General features: G+C 41.2%; 1 protein-coding gene across 1 annotated transcript in view; it reads right to left on the reverse strand.

The window, feature by feature from the left end:
• The window catches only part of LOC148029838 (calcium-dependent mitochondrial ATP-magnesium/phosphate carrier protein 3-like), a 58912-nt gene extending 41072 nt beyond the window's left edge, over positions 1–17840 (reverse strand). The window contains exon 1 of the mRNA XM_087686157.1: positions 16947–17840. Coding sequence (XP_087542283.1) covers positions 16947–17409 — 463 coding nt within the window. The 5' untranslated portion in view covers positions 17410–17840. The remainder of the gene's footprint in view (positions 1–16946) is intronic.
• Between the last annotated feature and the right edge of the window lie 498 nt (positions 17841–18338).

An 18338-nucleotide genomic window follows, 5' to 3' on the forward strand; every position in this document is an offset into this window, starting at 1 on the left:
GTACCTTTTCACTTGCTGCATATACAAACCCAAAGCTAAATCTTGCAGGTGAAGCTAATCTTTTTAATAGTATAGCATTAAGTACAGTAAGAATAGGAAAAGATACTGCTGTAAATCAGCATACAGTAACAAAGATCAAAGATTTATCTATGAAAGAAGGGTGGTCAACTAGAAGCCAGCATGCTCATTGCATTGCTCAAGTTCTAGTTCGTTTCCTTGAAGAAGATTACGAAGAGGATTGGTTGAAGATCGGCCAATATTTGAGCACAATGAAGAGAAAGAGACTTGGACTGATGAAGAGTTCAAGCATATTAAGAGGAAAGCTTATGGCTTCTTTCTTACAAATGGGCATCTATGAAAGCACGCAAAGAAGAAGGAGCGCCTATCTAAGTTTTAGGTAATAAAAGGTTGCAACTACAAGTAATGAAGGAATTTCATGAAAGCTTGTGGGCTAGCCATAGAGATATATGGAGAACCTTTATTAAAGTCAAAGAAAAATACTGGTGGTAGAACATGTATCGAGATATAGAGCATTTTGTTGAAACCTGTTATGTGTGTCAGATGTATTCTATGGTCAAGCATCGAGATGGGTTACAACCAACTTATCCCTTGTCTATACATTATAGATGGATTATTGATCTTGTAACCATGCCTACATGGATATGGAATATGCGGTATTCAGTACTTGCAAGAGAATATCTAACCAATCAAGTTGAAGGTAAAGCTTTAACAACCAAAACCACTCAAGCTGTTTGTCGATTTTTGCCTGAAGAAGTATTTTGCAGATATGGTTGTGTTGGCAAGGTAACCGCACATAGAGGAGAATTGGATGCCGATGAGGCACGCAACTTCTTTGCTCAATTGGGTATCAACTTGGCTTTGACATCAGTCTATAATCCTAAAGGCAATGGAAAGAGTGAGAGAGAACATCAACCTATTCTCAAAGCTCTAGCAAAGTCTTGTAGAGGAAAGATCAAAGAATGGCCTAAAATGCTACCTTTTGCATTATGGGCTGACCGGACTACTCATAGTACAATGACTGGCTATATGCCAGCTGAACTTATGTATGGACAACAACCAATTATGCCAATTGAAGAATCTATTCTCACATGGAATCTTCTACCTTGGGAGGAAGGCATCAGTAGAGAAGAGTTACTGACTTTGCGTATATGGCAACTAGAAAGAAGGCCTAAAGATGTTCAAGCAGCTATTAAGAAGTTAAAAACAGCAAGACTAAAAAACAAAAGAAGATTTGATAGACAACATCGACTTTGGCCAAGAGCTATCCAAGAAAATGACTGGGTGCTTGTCTATGACAGCAGCTTAGATAATCAATACATTGCTTCTAGGAAGATGGTAAAGCGTTGGTTTGGCCCGTATGTGGTAAAGGTTGTTCATGACAATGCCACATATTCATTGGCTAAATTGGATGGGACAAGCATGAAGATACCCGTAGCTGGAAAAAAAATCAAGCTCTTCAAACGAAGAGAAAGTTCAACATATGAGTTAGAAGACTTTGATATAATTTAAAAGCATGAAGACATAGAGGAAGAAGAAGAGGCAGAAGATGAAAACATTGACATAGCAGAAGATACTTCTTCTGACACTACAGATCCGTAAGACTTTGGTACATGCCAAAGGATGTGCAGGTTAGGAGGGGGTGGATGTCGTGCCGCTACACGCACATCGTGTGAAAAACTCTAGAGTGCGGCTTCCTTATAGATCTAGAGAGACAATGCCACTTTAGGCATTAGTGTTAGTATCCGTGGTTCAAAAATATTAGATTTTTGGACAAGTTTTAGCCAATTTTTGATATTTTAGATATTATCTCTTGTAAAAATTCATAAAAATGTAGACAACTTCTAGATTAGGATAACATGTAAAAGAAAGCATGTAACATTCAGCTATTTTGAGAGGATTTTATGTAAAAAGAAAGATTAGCGAAATCGCATGACGTGCAATCGCTGTTTTCAGTCAATGAACAACACTCTGAAGTGGGAGATGAAAAGGGAGTGATCTGACAGAATTCTGGCCAGGTGTGCTGATATATTACCCTCCTTTCGAAGCCAATGGAAGCATCAGATTGGCAATCTGATCAGCATAGAGGAAGGTATTATTTTATACACGTTTTTGTCTACAATAGTTTTATCTTCTCATAATGCAAAAATAAACTGACAGGTTTCATCTCTACTAGTATTCTTCTACATTTTCTATTTCTTTCTGTGTTCTACATCTTCTATTTCTTCGAACCCCTTCTCTTCCGTCTACTCCTCTCCCTGAATCTCCTTTCACCCTGCTATCTCTTATCCCCGTGGTAGACTTTCGACACCAAACGCATCGACACCGTGTTAGGGGAAGTTTATGCTATCATAAGAGGTGAATTCCGGAACATATTTGGGCTGATTTGGGGCCAATATCCTCAGTCATATTCAGAGAATCAGCTATAATAGTGTTATTTTAATTCATTTCTTACTCTACAGAAGACATCTTGTCAAAATATACAAGAATTATGTGCCCCTATGGCAGGGCAATGTTTGTAAATCATTCATAGATGATTTGAGTTAAATTAAGAGGAGCTTTTTCTCTTATTTCTTGGCTATGGTAACTTATCCTTATCAGAAACTCAATTTGAAGCTCTCTTGAAGCAGGTCTCTTTGCCCTACAAGCCTTGTAATTGACTCATAAGCTTTTGTCCCTAACAGTCTACATTGAATGTAATCATGCAAAGTTGATTCATGCTATGGCATCATGTATGAATGATGGGATGCAGAGTTGTTTATGATACATGACACCATATTGTACTTGATTTTATGATTTGTGATTGCTCTTACAGTCAAGAAAACAAGCTTGATTTGAGTTAGAACTTATGACATAATACTCTTGTGATCTTTTCTAAGAACATGCAGTTGGAAGCTCTATTAACATCTTCAAGAACTTGGCTTGAAACCTTCAACCCTTCTCTTATCTCTACCATCTCCGGAGTCTAAGCTTTTGAACCCCCATACATTCTTCTCTCTCAAACCCCTATGATTGACCGTGAAGTACCTCTTAAACCTTTAAACATTCAATGTAATCTGCTTATCTCTTGAAGACACATCTCTATCTATCTTGTCTAGTTTTCTTGCCAAACCCCTGTGGTGACCTTTAACTCTATGCACTGCGACACCGCACGCATCTTCTTATGACTTGTTCGTTTGCTACCTCCGTGTCGTATGTCAACTGCACCTACATGTCTTAAGCTTGATTGCCCGCTGGTCTTCCACACATGACTTGTTGAGCTACAGCCTACCTACTAGTCGCCTGCTACCTGCTGGTCTTGGGAAGCGTGCACAACCTATGCTCTAATACCAGTTGTTGAGAGTGCGCTAGAGCAGAAGTGTGCAAGTGAATGAGTGAGAGTGACAGAGAGAGTACGATCTGATTTGAGTGTACCAACAATGTGTTGGTACACAAAGAATAAAATGTATTTATACTTCGGGTACGTAAGGGTGTATTCACATAAACAATATAATGATACATGTGTACAATACACCGAGGTGAATAAAGGACCTTTACATCCCAACACCATTCTCATCCATGCTGATCCATTGAAGCGAGGGAAGCAGCCCATGACCAACAGAATTCAGTAATCTTGAAACCTAAGCAACTAAAGTTAACGGCAATTATCAGCAAAGCCCCAAAAGACTTTGAGTTCTTGTTAAAAGGAAATAACAAAAGACTCATTTACCAAGGACACAAAGAGGCAATTTCATCAAGGCCAAGAACAAACTCAAAGGGATTTCCACAATATTGATGGGCTGATCTATTATAAAGGACTCCTCTATATTCCTTCCAGTCCTTTGCAAGTGAATATACTCAAAAAGAGACATGATCTCCCCTTAGTAGGGCATTTTGGGATTAACAAGATAATTGAGCTGATTTCGAGGGATTTTTGGTGGCCATAAATGTGGAAACTAGTCAAGGACTTTGTGCGTTCTTGTGATCCGTGCAATTGAGCTAAAGTCCCTCGTCATCAACCTCATGGCCTTCTTCAACCATTACCTCCTCCAAGTAAGCCATGGTCATCCTTATCCATGGTCTTCATTGCTGAACTACCTGTTGAGCTAAAAATGCATTAGCTTTACTTAAACAACCCCAAAACTTGCTTAATTGATGAAGAAACCTTGTTTATTTGAAAGAAACGCGATCCTAGAAAGTTTTTGTGTCCCATAAGTACAAACCCACTTGGGAGAGCCCAAACTTTCTATAAATACGTATGCTGCCCTCCATTCATCCTTCAATCTCATTTTTGCAGATTTTAGATGTTTCAGATTGCTGCCCACACTGTTCACAGAGGACATCTTAGCCAAAGCTGTCTACATTAGCTGGCGCCTGATTTCTAGCCCTCTTCTCACAGTTTGGAGCTGATCCAAGCCAGGCGACTGTTGTTCCTGCACAGACCTGCTACCGTACTGCCTGCCACGTCATCTACAGCCTGCGTTTGGCAGTTTACTCTCTCCTCCAGCTGTCGCCCAGCTTCTACAGTCTATCGCTAGGCTGTCCGGCCTGCGTTTGGCAGTTTTCTCTCTCTTGCAAGCTGTCCGGCCTGCGTTTGGCAGTTTTCTCTCTCCTGCAGGCTGTCTTACCTACGTTTTTAGTCTTTCTCTCTCTTGCAAGCTGTCTTGCCTGCGTTTTTAGTCTTTCTCTCTCCTCATTGTTATCTGCATCAAATCTAGCTTCTCATTGCTATGTTTGCTTGTGTTCAACATCCGGAGGCTGTCTTACTGCAATTCAAGATCCGTTCGGAGTGCGACACACTCTCCAGCTCATTACCCCTGCCTTGATCCTTGAGATACAAGAGTTCGAGGTTTAGTATTCATTCACTGTATAGTGTGTTTGCTGCATGAGCATTGTATATTCAGCAGTTATACCACTTCAGTTATTTTCTGTGTTCATTGTCTCTGAGTTACCCTAACCCTAACTCAGTTCCTTTATCAATCTATGCTTTATCGTACGATTGTTATTTGCGTTTCTGTGTCAGAGTATTTCTTTACACTACCTTATCCCAAGATTGATACAGTGATCATGACACAAATTAGTCACAAAGGTACACAAAAGCTCACAAAGTCATAAGACAACAAGGCATGTCACATCATGTTATTGTCTTTATAATTCTATCTTGGTGGTGGTTGATCGATTCACAAAAATGGCACAATTTATCCCAACACCCAAGAGTATCAATGAAGAAGGGACATCAAGGTTTTTCCTCAAACAAGTATATCGGCACCACGGGTCACCTGATGATATTGTCTGTGATCAAGGTCCCTAGTTTATGTCTGGGTTTTGGAGAAACCTCTTTAAACTTATGGGAGTACAAGTGAACCTTTCTTCAACCAATCGCCCACAGAGTGACAGACAAATAAAAAGAGTGAATCAAGTCTTTAAGCAATGCCTTAGATGCACAATCAACTATCATCAAGACAATTCGGTGGATCTATTACCCCTTACTAAGTTTGCATACAATGATTCCTCCCATGCCTCCACTCAGTTAGCACCATTCAAGGATAGACTATCATGTAAGATCACAAGAGAAGAATTAGCTGCTACAGACTTAACTCAACACCTCTTTGATATTCATAAAGAGTTGCAAGCAAAAATCAAACAAGCTCAAGAGAAATATAAAAGAAATGCAAATAAGCTTTGAATGCAACATCCATCATACAAAATTGGAGATCAAGTTTGGATACTTCGATGTGATCTACGCTTTCCTTACCCTCCCAAAAACTGGAGTAACAACACCTTAGGCCCTTCAAGATTCTTGGCCAAGTAAATCCAATCATCGTCTCCAACTCTCCCAATCCATGAAAATCCATCCTATATTCCATGTATCGGTCTTGGAGCCATGTCACATATCCAATATCCCTAGAAGAGTACCAAAGCCATTGCCTCCAATCATAATCGAAGATCGCCAAGAATATAAGTAGACAAAATCCTAGTTGCAGTATCTTGTCTGTTAGAAGGATTATGATGTGAGTGAATGAACATGGGAACCAGCTTCACATCTTCAAAGAGCTCCTATTAAGGTTTGCAAATTTCATCTTCAATACCCAACCAAGCCAAGGCCTATTCAAAAGCATACCGCCACCCCTCATGGAACTTGGTGCTAGAAGGGGAGGAAATATAACGAACACTCAAGCAAGGACAACCCTTGGTTCATATGCAAGTTGGGACAGCCCATGGTTCCATAAAGTTTCTAGAAGATTCTAGAACATTCTAAAAGATATCTGCATTATTGCTTATGTCATCACTGATGTCAACATGCCATGTGTCAATATGCATGTCATGCCATGTGGCATCTTGTTGTAACGACATGTGTTCTGCTTAACCTCCCTAAGCTATAGTATAAATATGTGTCATGGGCTACAAGCCCTTCAGTCTTGCCAACACCAATTGTGAGGCTCCTGCGACGTAAGTTCTCTTCCAATTCTTGTCTTATTCTAGTCTTGTCTTGTATCAAGCCTTGTCTTGTATCAAGCCTTGTCTTGTAATCAAGCCAAGCTCTTGTAAGCATTCTCTTGTAATCGAGTTATCCCGCAATCAAGTTCTAGTTCAATTTATCTTTCCAGTTCTTTTCTTATAAGTTGCGAGAGTGACCTCCTTGCTCTTGAAGAGCACTTGCCGTGCACATAACATCCGCCACATCCAAGATCTAAGGAGTGTTAGCAATCATGTGTGACTCATTATCTCCTACTACTCGACTACACTCACCTTGTAGGGTGGCTTGTTAGGAGGACTACTTCTAGGGATAAGCTCTATGCCATGATCTTTTGGCCTTTGAGGCGGTAGCTGCCTTGGAAGTGACTGAGAAAGCAATTAGCTTACATTTCTAGAAATGAAATGCAATGCTTCTCTAACATGGACATGTTCCCAACATTTTCATTATCAACCTTATCCTAAGTGAAAACCAAGTATATTGAAAGGTGATTTTTCATTACTTTAGAAATAGTTGCAATTGATACAACAGGGACAGATTTCCCTTTCAATTTGACATCCAAGGTATGGGCTTTGCCTTTATGCTGAATAGTTATCACTTTAGCATGCAAATCAATCACTGCATGCACATGATGGCACCAAGGTATACCAAGCAAGACATCACAACCCTCAAGAGATGTGATGAAAAGCTCTTTGTTGTCCACTTATCCTTGAATTTGCAAGCGAAGCTTCCCAATGAGTGGTGTGATAGGCTTTGCATGGCCCTTGTACGCCATACCAACTTCTCCCATGGGTCCCATCTCATCGTCTTTGAGGTCTAGATGGACTACCATGTCCATGGAGATAAAGTTGGCTATCATTGATTTTGACCTAAGATCTATATAACTCAGTAGTACTATCATTGGGCTGATCAATAACAACATCTGCATCAATCCAATTGATGTTTTAGTTTTCTTTCCTTTGCGATCTCCTTGATTTTGTGATTTTCAAACTTGTTGTCTATTGGGACAGTTCTTGACCATGTGATTCTCCTGTTCACAAACAAAGCATTTATTTGCAGCCCTTAATTCCCCATGTTGTGTGATTGGGCATCCCTTTTCTTACTGTTTTGACCTCTTTTCAGCGTGATTTTCAGAACTGCTCCTTTTAATTTTTTATTGTGTTGCATCAAGCTTGTTTCAAGCTGTCATAATGTCAAGGTAACCGCGAAATGTTTCTCCCCCGGAATGTTTCATCTCTGAAACGTTGCATTTCAAATTGAAACATTTCACCTTTGAGCAAGTCCCAAGCAAAACGCCAAGTAAAACGATTGAATAATATATATGAGATAGATTTCTTTACGAATAAAGAGTTGCAACTTACATATTTATACCATGCAAGTTGTTTCATGTCAACAAATGATGTCTATCCTATATGTAGAGTATCTAAAAACTCTCAAAAGAGTAATAAATAATAATAATTTTCCATTTAAAAAATGTAAATTTAGTCATGTATTTTACTTGTGTTTCACATTTCACTGAAACGTTTTAGATATTTCGTGTTTTAGTGCTAGTGAAATACATTTCACAATTAGCCTACATATTATTCACCTCCAATATACTAGTCAACCAATTCAATGTCAAAATTTTCTTGAATTGTATGCATGTTGACCATACTCTACCTTACATTAGGAGCATGGACCACCACTCCAATGCATTCACCTTGGAGAAAGTGGTTGCCTTTTGCATCATAGAGGATTTGGCAAAGTTGCCTCCTGAATAGGACGATTCAAACAGCTGAATGAAAGTCAAAGCTTTTAGCCTATCTTGTGTACCATTGAAGAACTCAAACATTAGTCCTTTTCCACCCTCATCATAGTCTTTTGTTGCCCTTTCGGGTGTCAAGTTATTATACATTAGCTATTGCAAAAAGGGTACATTTCTTGTATTTGCATCATGACCAACTCCAAAAGAAGCATTTGCATGACCAACACTCATTCGTTGAGCCTCATAAGCACCGTGGGATGCAAATGCATTACCAAACATGAAACTTTGTGCCCAGGCATCATGGGTCATCTCCTGCTTGTGAGCCTCAATCTGAGTCAAACAAGGACATTAGGAGCTTTGGCTATGTATTTGTCTGTCATTTCATTTGTCCCAAACACATTAAGTGGAGGTACACTCTTGCATTTAACACTTCCCAACCTCTTTCCCTCATTTTTGGGTAGGCATTTCTTCCCATGAGCAATGTCCCCCTTTCCATAGGCAAGGTGGACATTAGTTCAATCATGGGCAGCATTTACTATGTTTTATTAGGCATTTTAAACATTTTAGAATGGTCCAACATGCAGCCTTAGCATTTTGTCTTATTTATAGCTGCCTCTCCTATTTTGTTTTATTTATAGTTGCCCTCATCGATGCTCTATAGTGCATGTAGGGGCTTATTGAGACCAACCTTGTATCATTCAAATTTTTGTCAATTTTGTTACTTCATTTCATTGAGTTTCTCTTTTCTCCTTCTTCTCTATTCACCCCATGTTCATTATTCATTTCCACTTCCCACTCATAGGTTCAGCCTGTTGTGCATTCATTGCACCTTGTAGACACTATGCACCCATGTAACATGGTGGAATGCAGAGAAAGAGCAAGCATGAGAAAGCCTATGGAGGGAATTGAGAAGGCAATCGTGGAGGCCAAAAATGAGGTGGGAGATGAGGCCAAAAAAGTTACAATGGAAGATTGTTAGATGAAACTCTATTGGCCCCTTTGCCCTACTCAATGAGAGATGGAGCAAGAGAAAGAGCAAGTATGAGAGAGCGTGTGGAGGGAATTGAGAAGGCAATCGTGGAGGCCAAAAATGAGGGGGGAGATGAGAAAGCTATTATGGACATCTTGAAGGAGCCCAACAGCCCTAGAGGCTTGAGGCTTGACAAATGCAACTTGTGGCTCAAGCTTGCCATCTATGTCTTATGATCTATCATATTTAGTATGTTCATTGTCATTTGTATCTACCATTGGCCTTACCACTTGGGCCTTGGATCTTTCATGATACATACTTCAGCCTTCAAGGTTTCTCTACCTTTATGACTTTTTTATGTACTATGCACTCATTTTGTAGCATCAACTAGTCTTCATGCACAATACACCATTTACTTTGTTTTTAATAGTACAATGTGATCTTTAGAGCATGCTTTTAGAGTGTATTTGAATACTTGTGAAGTGCTTATTTCAGCATTGTGAAAAATTCCTAGATTTTCCTATGTTTTAATGTCACATTTCCTCCCCATTCCCTGAATGGAGCCTTCTCATTCCTATAGCGTTCTTCATTCCTATTCTCTATTCCTTGTTCCCTATTCCCATACGTAATGGAGGGTGAGAGGAGAGAGAGAATGAGCAGAAGAGAGAGAAAGAGGAAGAATAGGAAAGAGATAGACTAGGAGGAGAGAGAAAATACAGGAAGAAGAGAGAATGCCAAGAAGAGGAGAAAGAAGGAGAGGAAGCCATGAAAGCTAGAAGAAAGGGTAAAGAGAGACTTGATTATTAATAATAACTTATGCCCTAATTTGATCTTTCAACACTTTTAATACCCCATCAGTGTAACCAGGTATTCCCATGCTAACCTCATGTCCTACCCATCTATCCCCACTCTTTTATATTCCATCCCAACCCTAAAGGTTTTTGCCCTCAAAAACAAAAAGAGGACTTATTGGTGGGTGTGGCTCATAGGAGAGGGGGGTTGCAGAGTACTACTCTGTTCAGCATTTCAAAGGATAATATAGGTATGGGAAAGTACAATCTCATATGGAATTGGGGCACAACGAATGTGTATAGGATGCATACATGTGCAAGTTGATAGCATATGAGTTTGGCCACCAATTCTTGACAATTAGGGGCTGACAAACAGCGGACAGTATGCTGTCCAAAACAGGTCTGCTGGAGAAAATTGGTCATAACTTTCTATGGGTAGCTTCGATTGAGGCGTGTGACATGTCAAAACGAAACTCATGAAGCATACTTTCAACCCATAGGTGACACTTGATTGTCATTAATGTAGGGTAGAAACTGTTCTAAAACAATGTATTGTCTGTAAGTTATCTGCAGTTCAAAGTAGGGCAAAGTTAGCTAATCCTCAGTCAAAATCGCACCCTTGAAATAAAAGGGTAGGGGTTGCACTAGTGAAATGCTGATCAAGGTAGGGCTTTTCCGAACCATTCCTTCCCCCACGATCAAATGGATAACCTACATGGTAAGCATCAAAAGCATAAGGCTCATCCATACAAGCATGGGTCTCTACACTACCACCAAGGTCAAAAGGATAATTATGATCCAATACATCCACTATATCATATAAGTGACTCATAGTGTCATCCTCAAGCACTGATTGTGGCACAAGATCTGCAATGACCTGCACGATAGCATGCATTGACTCGTTCATAAACTCATCAGGAACCACTGTGCCACGTAGGACTGGAGCAAATGAGGCTACAATCACCACTACACTCACTGCATCAACCCCTAGGCATTGCATGTCCATAAGCCCTACATTCGTGGCTACTACTGGGCCATCAAAGTTAAGAGGCTTGGATTGAAGGGGCTCCTTCTCATGAAGTTACAGCGAGATGCCCTCATCATGGCATTGTCCGTTAGAGGCATCATGTTGCTCATAAGGATGCTCATGTTGCTCATAGTAATGATCAAGTGGCTAATGATATAGAGCACTCCGTTGCTGATGGTGATGTTGCTCACCGTGTACATACTCATATGCATTTGCATGATGCTGCCCATGTACGTAAGACTACCTAGATGGTTGTCCATTCCAGTGACCATAATGCAACTCATAAGAACGTGCATAGTCAGCAAATGCATGTTGCTGCTCATAATATGCACAATCATCATATGCATGTTGACCATAAGTAGGCACAAGCTGCTGCCTTTGCTCATTAGACCCATACCAATGATCATGGTACTCGTAATTTCCATGAGAATGCCCATGCTGTTGCTCATAATCGTGCTGATCCATCCTTTTAAGTGCTACCATTTGAGTAACTTGAGTTGTAAGGGTTGCAATTGTCATTGGTTGCCTTGGCTTGAGTATTGGTGGCTAAGATGGCTGAGATCACTCGGTCCATCTTAAACATTAATTCACTGTGTTGCTCAATTAGTTGGCTGTCTCTCGCAGCCCTGAGAGCTTCACGTCGCCATAGAGTAGCATTCAATGCATTCATTTTGGGATGCCAAGAGGGAGTAAGAACGAGGAGCCATGACTAAGTTGATTTTGTTGTTGCTCACTACTGCTACCACTCCTCGATGTTCCAAGCAATCTCCAGTTTCATAGCCATGCAGACAAATCTACAAATCTGAATTTCAAGCTGTCCACACTTGCATTTTCACCCCTCATTCAGGTCAAACACTTGTTAGTAACAATTGTTGTGAGTTATATAGTACCTTTGCTACAGCCAAGTCTCTCCCTCTTCAATACTAGGGATTCCTTAGTGACAACAGCGGTCACATCAGATTTAGCAACATCTAACACACCTCTACCTGGGTTTGCATCACTCTCATAGACAATAGCATTGTTGTCTCATACAGCACTAACACATCTTAGGAGAGGGAGTTGCTGCAACACTGCTCATGTCTAAAATACCACGAAAGATGGCACTTCCTGCAGTTTCAACTTCTCAATCACTTGATTATCATGGAGTGGTACCACAAGCTGGTAAGTGAGCTTTGGTGCAGTAATTCAATCGTTGGTTGCTTTTAAATAATAGCACCATCAACTTCTGCACGTAGGTAGTGGACCACATAGTTTCCTCAAATGGCTCCCCCTTAAGAGCTACAAGCAAAGCATCAATTTTGTGGATGATGAAGGGATAGAAGAGAATCATCTTCAGGGCAGGATTATTACCTGCAAGAGGTTCATCACTCCTTTTTCAACCTTTGGGACACTTGCGGCCTTTGAAAATTATGAGGCTTGCTGACGACCTGGTTCAAACTGGCATATTGATTGTACTTAGCAAGGTTTGTAAATCTACAGAGCTGGACCAAAAGATTGTTTCCCCAAACAATCTGTAGCTCCCAATTTCATTATGGGAAGGCAAGGTGCAGAATTCATGAGAATGATATATCTTTCCAAGAACGAGGAAAAATGCTACAAATAGCCACAACGTGGCTTCATGCTTTATTTTTTGCTGGAACACAGTATTCAGCTCATTGGATTCTGGTCATTGCCATTGCAAGCAGGACCTCTAACCCACTTATGTTCAGCTCAAAATAGGGGGATGGACATGATAAATCTTATGGGATTGTGGCCATGCAAGACCTCTCATAAATTGGAAGTTCAGAGAGCTTCTCGTTTGATCTGCTTGGAGCCTGCCTACATCATACCACTTTGTGTGGCTCCTTCATGCATTCAGTCATCTTGCTCTGCTCTAAAGATCCTTCTGTCAGTACAATCAAAGAAAAATAGTAAGGCGAAGAGAGTGGCCAAGAACAGCAGCTGCTCTGAGATGCAACACCAGAGGACCCAGAGTGGTGGTGTTGATCTTCAAAGCACTAGTCCGAGGATGAGGATGCTGCCTGTTTGGCTGGAAATGGGAGCACTGTGTTCTGTTCAATGACTCTAATGACCAATTCGTGACAGAGAAAAAATAGTTAAAGAAACCAACATTGTTGAATGCCTTCGAACTTGTTTTGCTGAATTGAAGCCTCAATCTGTCAAGACTGTTTGAGAAGAAAATGGAGTCTAACTGATACGCTCTCTTCTGTTCAAGCCAGCACTGGCTCACTGCGTGTCTCAATCCATTCCCAATCCCTTGGGTTGACTCAGAGTGGGCATTTCAAGAATTTTTGCAGACCTGCCATTCTCGATGCACGGTTTCCTGATCACAAATGCTTTACATTGGTTTGCCCACTGAATAATGAACATGATTTGCAGCTGGATCCTCAACATTTGGATCACCTGCCTCTGTGTTTAGCTCTGGGGGAGGGTCTAGCTTATTCAATGTTGGCACAAGTTCTTTCACTTCTTAGTTTGGTAAGGCCCAGGCATTAGGCTTGTTCTTCTCCACACCAAATCAATCGTTTGGTGGCACAACACTTTTGTTTAACTGAACCAGTTCAGCACTTCCCACAGCTGCAATGATATGAATGTTGATCATCTATCTCCAACCTCACCTCTGTCTTCACATTCTGTAAGTTTCTCTGCAAGAGTGCTCACTAGTAATAGCAGCCAGTCTGGAATCTGTGCTGTTAGGAATTACCTCTCTCAATATGCCTTATTCAGCCTTTCCAATGGCTTTGTTGTAGAGATCAACATGGTTACTCGGAGCTTCTTTTGAGGAAGCTGAATGAAATGAACTTCTAGCTTACTGGCTGCTTTTGGATCCGACTAATTACACAACAATTGAGAGCAACCTGATCTCTGTTAGCATGGTCGGATTAAAGGAAATGGGCAGCAGAAATACAAGATCCAAAGAAAGGATCAAGAGTATTGGCTGGGCACATTTGACATTGTTGGAGAAGTGGCCCAAGCCTATCATGTTGTTGCTCAGAAGATTCATGGGCCAAAAGCAAAGGTAAATTTCACAGAAACACTCTTTCTGGTGCAACAGGTAGCACCACAGATTCTGGTGCGATAGCCAGCATTGCAGCCAATCAATCCCTTTTGATGAATCTCTTCATCCAAGGCATAAGCTACTCTCCCAAGAGCAAGAGCTCTCTCTACAGTTAGAACAATTTTAGGAACATACAGAAACATTCACAATTCCTGATCTGGTACGATTGCAGAGTTCCTAAATCCGCCCAGAAATAAAAGCAACAGCAGCTGGGTGCGGAGCAAGAGAATGAAGACGATGGGGAGCTAGTCAGTAAATTAAAGCTGAAGGCTGCAAGCCCATTTGAAAATGATCAGCTAATTAGCACATCCATGCTCAAGCCTGCTAACAAAGGTTTCAATGATCTGAATGAAGATGACTCTAAGCCCAATGATACCCTTCCCTGCCCGATACCATAAAAATATAGTGATCCAAATTGAAAGACCAAACCGCGTGGCTGCAGCTCCTAGAAAGATATTTTATGAAGAAGATCTAGAGCAGGTAGACCAGCATCTAACTCCTCATGTAGAATGGCTGCACAGCTCCAGGATTGCCTCAGTCATCACATCACAAGATTTTCTTCTGGTAATACTATATAGAGATGAAGAAGATCCGAGAGAACAGCTATATAGTCGCTCAAGACTTACATCCACATTAGGTGCATGGCGCCATGAGCATGGGATTGGAGTTGAGGATAAGCTATCCTCCATCATGTCCACACATGCTCAATGTTGAAAATGAGCTGCTAAATTTGACTTGAGTACCTCCAACTAGGCCATGGCTCCTATGAGATTTCTAATAAAGGCTGCCAGCACCTTGTGGTACTCCATTAAAGCTTCTTACAGCTCCTGTCCCTTCTGTACCTCTTTGACTTGTTTGGGGTGGGGGGGGGGGGGGGGGGGGGGGGGGAGGGGGGGTTGTTGGGGTTTGGAAAATATAACTGGATATGAGGAAAGAGAAGGAAGGAGGGACCAAAGACCAAGGCTCTAATACCAACTCTAATGAGAGGAGAGAGAGAGACAAGAAGAGAGAATGCCAAGAAGAGGTTTAGTTGTGAAAGAGAGAGAGAGAGAGAGAGAGAGAGAGAGAGAGAGAGCATGTTAGTTGTTAGTAGCTTAGTTAGTTAGTGGTTAGGTAGATTAGTTATTAGTTATTTAGTTGTAAGTTGGCCAGTAGGTTATTGTAAGTTAGTTGTAAGTAGGTTAGCTGTTAGTAGCTTAGTTAGTTAGTGGTTAGGTAGGCTAGGTTAGGGAGAGGAAGCCATGAAAGCTAGAAGGAAGGGTAAAGAGAGACTTGATTATTGATAACTGATGCCCTAATTCAGTCTCTCAACACCTTGAATACCCCATTAACATAACCGGATATTCCTATGCTAACCCTGTATCCTACCCATCTATCCCCACTCTTTTACACCAAAAGCTATGGATGCAAGTGCTCCATCCAATGGATATCTTCAAAGGGGCTTGTCATCAAAGCAAACCCTTCAGCAACCATTGGAGGATTCATCTACTTGTGAGCACTCTTATGGTGGATATGACATTCACCTTGAGAGTGCTTCGTGATTGGCATCTCTTGGGTGTATCTTTTGTTTCATTTCCTTGAGGGAATCCAATTATGGTGCTTGAAGGTGATCCGTTAGTCTAGTCCTTGCCATGTTCAACTTGGAGCTTGGAACAACTCTTGCTTGGACTATCCTAGTGAGCCAATACCTATGGGGAGTTGTTTTTCATCCCATGCTTCATCCTTGAGGAGTCTTCTTTGTGCTGTCTCCGAGACACAACCATTTTCTATAGGACTAAAGCATCCATGGTTCTAGCATTTTTTTTACTTCTTTGTATCTTTGTAGTCTCTTTATACTCAATATTTACTAAGCATCAGGCAAGGGTAATACAAATATGTATGCTACTCTATAAAGTGCTTTAAAGGTTCCTGTAGAGAGGTGCTCGTATTGAGTCTATTGGCACACCACACGAGTGCTACAAATTGTTCAATACAAATATGTATGCTACTCTATATAAAGTGTTTTAAAGGTTCCTGTAGTGAGGTGCTCGTATTGAGTCTACTGGCACACCACATGTGTGCTACACACATTGTTCACTCTCTCTTGGTCAATGCTTCACTCTTGGCTACAACCTGTTGGGCGTTTTGTGATAGCTGTTGTGTGATCTTCATCATTATCAAGTTGCTTTCCGTTTGTCCCTCATTGCTCTTATTTATGCTTCACATTGTCTTGCTACTAAGCACATGCATGATGACCTGGTGATGTAAACACACGATCTCTCCCTCTTTCTCTCTGAACCTCTCTTGAGCCCGCCACACTTCCAACAAAGCTTTGAGCTAAAGTGATTCTGATATTCATTGTTGATTAGGAAGGTTAGATGTCAGATAGGAAAACGCTTTGCTAAAACTAACTGTCTTGGATATATGCAGGGCTTGAACATAATTTAACAGAAACTGAAAGCTGAAGGCTGAAGCTCTTTGGAAGAATGCAAAGAATGAATGTGGTTGCAGCATGAGGGGAAAATAAAGTAATGCCTTAACAATTTTTAAAGCCACCAATGCACATAGGAATTGGTTCACACTAACTTCAGAGAAGGCTGCCACTAAATTCCATACTTGGTCATTTAACTCCTAATTTGCAAGTCAATTAGTTGACCAGAATCACAAGACCAACCTTCCATACTAAGAAAATGTTTCATTCATAGACCCCTTCTATTAGCAGAATTGCACTTCAACAGTCTGAGAAATGATGTCATACAAAATGTAATACAAACTGTCATTAAGAATGCACCGAGAAGCAGCAAAATGCACAATCATCTACAGGATGACAGATGACAGCAATATATGACATGTTTGATAAAAATGCATGACAAACCACGATAAAGACAGAGTAACAAAATAGCACCTGCTTGATATAAGGCATCACGTAGCTCCTCTGGTAGAATGCAACCGTTATGCTTTACATCTATCTCCCTGAATATTTTGTACAACTCGAGCTCTTTATCATCCATATACTGATGGAACTCTTCAAAATCCACTTGACCATCATGGTTGGCATCACACACATCCAGCAAGTCCTTGGCATACTTATACTGTGTAGGGATGGCTAAAGCACGGAAGCCTTCCTCAATATTCGCATGAGTCAAGTAGCCTGTCCGTGATGTGTCAAAAAAATCGAAAAGGTTTCTGATGCGGACATCTCTCTCCTCCTTGGTCTCTTGAAGAGCCAAAAGTACCTCGTTCAGTGTGGCAGGGTTAGATCGGGGGACCGGATTGCACACGGAACGTGCTGGATTTCTGCGGCCTGCTTCTATTTCTGCAAGTGATGTGCGTTTCCGGGCGGCATTGCTGCCGCCGCTCTCTGTCATGTCTCAGCTGAGCTGCACGTAATACACGATCAACTGCAGGATCTTCTAGAAACACCCGCCATAGCCAAGCTTTGCATCTACGCCGCTCTCTGACATGTCTCAGCTGAGCTGTGCGTAATACACGATCGACTACAAGTGCTTCTAGAAACCTCCGCCGTAGCCAAACCTCGAACCTGCGGGAGACAGGAAGAGGATTCGACGGGGATCGTGGCAGCAGGAATCGCTAGCCGTATGTGAATAGGATGCGCGCTTACTGTGTGTCAGAAGCAAATACACAAGCCAATTCGCCACGCTAAAAGAAGAAGAAGAAGGTGGCCATGGCTGCACTGGCCTGCGCAGGATGTGATATTCGTGACCAGTATTTTGATTTCATCAGAACACAATCAGAGAGAAGACAGTGATAGAGAGAGAGAGAGAGTATGTATCTCGTTTTTTTGTTTCTGGAGGCCGATAGAGTGCGTTTTGATTGGCTGTGGAACAAGAGAGGAGGGACACGTGCTCGCTTTTGAGTGACCTTGGGTGGGGCCCAGAATGGAGCTTGGGCACACCATCCACCCCCACTCCAGCGGCTCTCGTCTTTGCCTTTGATGGCCACCCGTAATCGTCTAGTGTTATGCAAATTATAGAGTTACGCAAGCGGCTAAAACAAGGGTGCACTATCGCGTACAAGAGCATTGCCTTTTTTTGTTTTTCCTTCTTTAGCTCAAATGTCAGGCCCTATTGTCTCAAAACCCTTGTAGAACATACAATTAAAGTGTCAGTAAACAGTCAACCTCATGAAATAAGAGCAAATTTCTTTTGGCATGACAGGTCTACTCGAGACCCATGTAACCAATTGTCATTTTTGAACTTGCAAACTATCTTCATGAAGATCCATAGTTGACGCTTCATGATTGAATTGTTTTACGTATCACAAGAAGAGATGGGTA

Source organism: Lygodium microphyllum, chromosome 10 (assembly GCF_053477565.2).
Source record: "Lygodium microphyllum isolate KBCC chromosome 10, Lygodium_microphyllum_v1.1.10, whole genome shotgun sequence".
Taxonomy (NCBI): domain Eukaryota; kingdom Viridiplantae; phylum Streptophyta; class Polypodiopsida; order Schizaeales; family Lygodiaceae; genus Lygodium; species Lygodium microphyllum.